Here is a 4,312-nt window from a genome sequence, read left to right on the forward strand (position 1 = left end):
AGAACCGAAGCCTTATTCCATTTTCCCATACAAAACTTTACAGGCAGCATCGGTCCGACTAGGGCGCATTAATTCGTGCAATGTACACGTGCCATCCGACCGCAGACACCAAATCAGACGTGTTGATAGGCTCCAACTCGTGTGCAGAGCACTGCCCAACACCAGCCCACACTTGCAACAGCTACGCCACAGACAGGGCTTAAAGGTGATACCACGAATTTGCTGACTTGACGCGACATTACTTATCCATAGCCACGACCACAGCCCCAACACTGCTTGAATGGACGAGCCAGCAAGCAGACCATACGGCTGGCCAGTCAGCCAACAAGTGCACAAGCGAGCGAGCAAGCGAGAGCAGATTAGCTGGCCGTTGAACCAATGAGTGGGGAGGCCAGCACGTGGGCACATGATCCCACTGACCGATAATAAACGGTACAACCACCTGTCTGTATCATGCGCCAACCAACATACTAACTGTTCAGGCCACCTATTGAAATACAGACAGGTCCACCAACATACAGACGTGGCATTAAGCATCGTACAAAGCGATGTAAATTTCCAACGCCCTCGCCGACACTTGCGTATGCTTTTGCGTTACCGCACCTGTAAAACACAGAGGTAGGCAGAGTTTTTAATGAACGAATCAGTGCATTGAAAGAAAGATCTTCACCATCAAAGAAGAGGGCCATTATTACTATGTTTAATTCGAATTATTGCCTTCTAAATTCAAATCACACCATGATATGTCAACTTATATCGATTTAAGTCTTTCTGTAGACTCAGCAAATTAACAGCCTATTAATAGCGATTCAGGAGAAAGGATGTCATCTCGCATAATGCTAAGAGTACGTATAGAGATTTAAGGCTATAAGGAAGTAAAGTGACAAAGTACAAGGAAGAATAATATAGACATAAAGACATACCTGGGAAAAGGAAGAAATAAATGGGAGGTATTTATGGAAATCAGACTTACACAGGGTCAATTGATGTAAAGAAAAAGCCTTGTATATGGAATTCAACTTATCCGTAAAACGGCATACAAAATAATGTGTGGTACCCGTTGGTTGAATGTGGCCTTACTTAAATAGATTTCGGCATATCCAAAGGACCGTGTCATCAATATTATACCTACTTAAACGATTTTCAAGTTATATAAGCTATCGAATGTCGTGTTGAAGTGTAGGGATATCCACTTGACGGAGGTCAAGTGACGCAACGCATAGGGCATTTATGTCGAATTCATGCAATGCGAATGCCAACTGATGTAATGCCATGTCTACTTATATGGAAATCAGCCCATCCGTAGGGCTGGATCCGTATAAGGAGGGATAATATTAATGAAATGGCACAGCGAATAAGCTGAGATCTATAAAATTATTTCTTCGTTCAAGGAACTTAGAGTTAAATATTTTTGACAACCATATCTATTTTTGGGAAGGCTGCCCTTCGGAAAGGCTGAATTCCATATAAGTAGACGTGGCATTACATCAGCTGACACCCGCATACATGAAATCGATATACATTTTCCATGCGTTGCGTCACTTGACGTCTGTCTTATCGATATGCTTGGAATTTGACATGATGTTCGACAGCAATTCATCCTTGAGTGTGAATAAGTAGGCATAGACTGCCAACTATTTAAGTAGGTCTTCAAACAACGGGCAGATAGAAAGAAATCCCACAATGCAGATTATTATTAGTTATGCTGCCCTACGGGAGAGACTGAATTCCATATAAGTAGACATGGTATTATGTCTGTTTGCATCCGCTTAGCATGAAGTCGTTGCACATTTCCCATGCGTTACGTTAACTAACGTCAGTCAAATAGATACACAGCCTTCAGCATGGTATTCAAAAAATAAAATTTGGCTCTGAATGCGTTGACAGGGAGCGCAGACTAGCATGCTGCAGCATCAGGGCACCACTGCGCCGTCCGCTGGCCTATCCACGATCGTGATCGTCGGATCTTTTCATCCATCCACCAGTCGGTCAGCCAGCCAGTCAGCCGTGAAACCAACCAACCTAGCGAAGAGGAGGAGGAGGGTTGCCAGGAGGACACGACTCGAGTACGGCAGACTGGCAATTCCAACGGTGGTGGTGTTCACCACGGAGAAAATGCACGGACCGCAAGGCCCATAGAGCAGTGGCATACTCCGGTGCCCGTTGACATGAATAGCACATGCCGCAACCTCGGATCCACCTACTCAAGCCAACCCGCCCTCCGCACATTCACACACCCACTCACTTGCCCACCCGCTAGCCCACCCACAGCAGGATGGACGGGAAGGCAGACAGGCGGATAGATAGATAAGCAGTCGGAATAGACGGCACCGAGGTAAAAGAGAAACAGTGGTCTGCGGTCACAGTTATGCTCCACTCCTCTGTAAGGAGCGGACCACCGTAACCTACCCTGGCCCATTGACGGCGACGCATCAGGCGCGGAAAGTACACGGCAGCCAGCTGAGTCCTCTGGGCTAGCAGCTTGACGCCACCCGCTTACCTGCGAATAGGTAAAGTATGACAATATTTTTTCATAATGAGTTGACGATGAAACCACTGTGAATTCCCTCTTAATCAATAAAAAACTAGACACTGTGCATAACTCCGGAAATTTTTTATCTTTAATACAGTAAAGGGAAATACGTACAAAAACACCCACGGGTGTTTTAAGAGCTTTCTCAATAATAATTTGGAAATGAAAGGACCCATGATATCCTCTCCAGCCGATGTAACACATGATGCCTGGAAGATGTCGTCAGATGCCACCTCCATGCTGATTCCTTTCTGAGGACAAGACCTTACCACTGCATTCTATAATTTTCACGACATCGTTCTAAGTTAATTGTCAAGTCCGTTAATATTTCACCCCTGCTGACACCTCTTATTTAACAGAAGCCGAATGGCATCGAAGCACACAGACTGATGTTAATACAGCAGGCATGCTGAAGTCATTCAGTTGCTGCTCCTCTGAAGATAGGCGCATACACACATCGACTCCAGGTGGTGCAGCAAGGTAGAAGTAAGACGTCGATTTTGACCTTAGAAATTCCAACTCCTCCTTATTTTCGCTATCTATGAAAAACCATGAGAGTATACACTTGGTTTTAGCCAATCATTTACTTCCTTCCTTCCCGTTCTTCCTACTTCAACATATCAATGAAATATCCTAATTCATGATAATAAGCTCCTTCTACATTCACTATATTACTAAATTAAAGAACACTCCTTTGCTTCAAAGATGGAAAATGCCCTGATGTATTGGCGTAACGAGGGGAGATGTAGATCGTCCAATGGTTAGATAGGTAAGTAAAAAATGAGTGGTTTAAGAAATAATTTGGTGGATGAACAAATCTTGAATGAATGCCCAAAACTGGTACATTTTTTTAGGACGACTCAATTAAGGGACGAATAAAATGATTAAATCTAAGATGAATGAGTGATTTCTATATGAACGAAGAAAAGTAGGCTTTTAATGGGTCTTTGTCGCACCTTCATGTTTGCAATGCTTGCTCATCCTTTGCTAAAGGATGGATTTCGTAAAAATTTAAGGAAGATGGGCTTTCATAAACCTGTTACACTATATAACCAATTGTAAGAAAAACCTGCATCGTGTTGCAATTTATGATGTAATGACGAGTAGTTTGTTAATTAATTGTTTATGAGCCAAAATGAACAACTACTAGCTAGGATAGCAGTGTTCTTTTTGCACCGAGCATAAATCATTTTTCTTTTATTACAGTGTAATTTCAGCTGCACAATTGATTCACACTCTGCCGCATTTCGCTACATTAAATTGATGTATATATGCATATGCGTAAATAAGATGACTTCATGATAAGTTTAAGTTTTATCTTACCTTTTGTTAGAAAATAGTATCAGAATTTTAAATTCAGTGGAAAATTTACATCTAATAAACAGTCAGGCCTCGACTCTGATCGTTGGGAATTGAAAATTAACCTGTAGATAAAATGTCAAATATGGGTTCAAGAAATGCCTTTGTATGCACAAGCTGTGCCTTTAAAAGGCATCTTAATACTCAATTTATGCAAATCACGTAAGTTAGCAATTCGCTTGAAGTGCTATAGGTCATTTCGTCAGTATGCAGTAGTTTTAGGTCTTGAGAAGACATTATATATGGTGGTCATCAGTATTTAATTATGATAGTAATAATGTTACTGCTTAACTTTCCATAAAATAATCCAGTAACGAGGATAAATGCAAAAAAAATTGACAACTCTGGTTTTTTAAGTTGAGCCTGTGTTGATTTTTAATGATAGCTTGGTTTACTTATTGTGTAATGCGTTTGATTCCA

At 41.7% G+C, this 4,312-nt stretch overlaps 1 protein-coding gene across 1 annotated transcript in view; it reads right to left on the reverse strand. All coding sequences in view use genetic code 11, as the record gives it.

The window, feature by feature from the left end:
* Positions 1 to 2,737, reverse strand: part of EGR_09939 (hypothetical protein) — a gene marked incomplete at both ends in the record, with an annotated part of 6,478 nt that extends 3,741 nt beyond the window's left edge. Inside the window, one exon of the mRNA XM_024499188.1 lies at positions 2,501 to 2,737. Coding sequence (XP_024346394.1) covers positions 2,501 to 2,737 — 237 coding nt within the window. The remainder of the gene's footprint in view (positions 1 to 2,500) is intronic.
* Positions 2,738 to 4,312: the final 1,575 nt, after the last annotated feature.

The sequence above is a fragment of the Echinococcus granulosus genome (assembly GCF_000524195.1).
Source record: "Echinococcus granulosus chromosome Unknown EG_S00177, whole genome shotgun sequence".
Lineage (NCBI taxonomy): Eukaryota > Metazoa > Platyhelminthes > Cestoda > Cyclophyllidea > Taeniidae > Echinococcus > Echinococcus granulosus.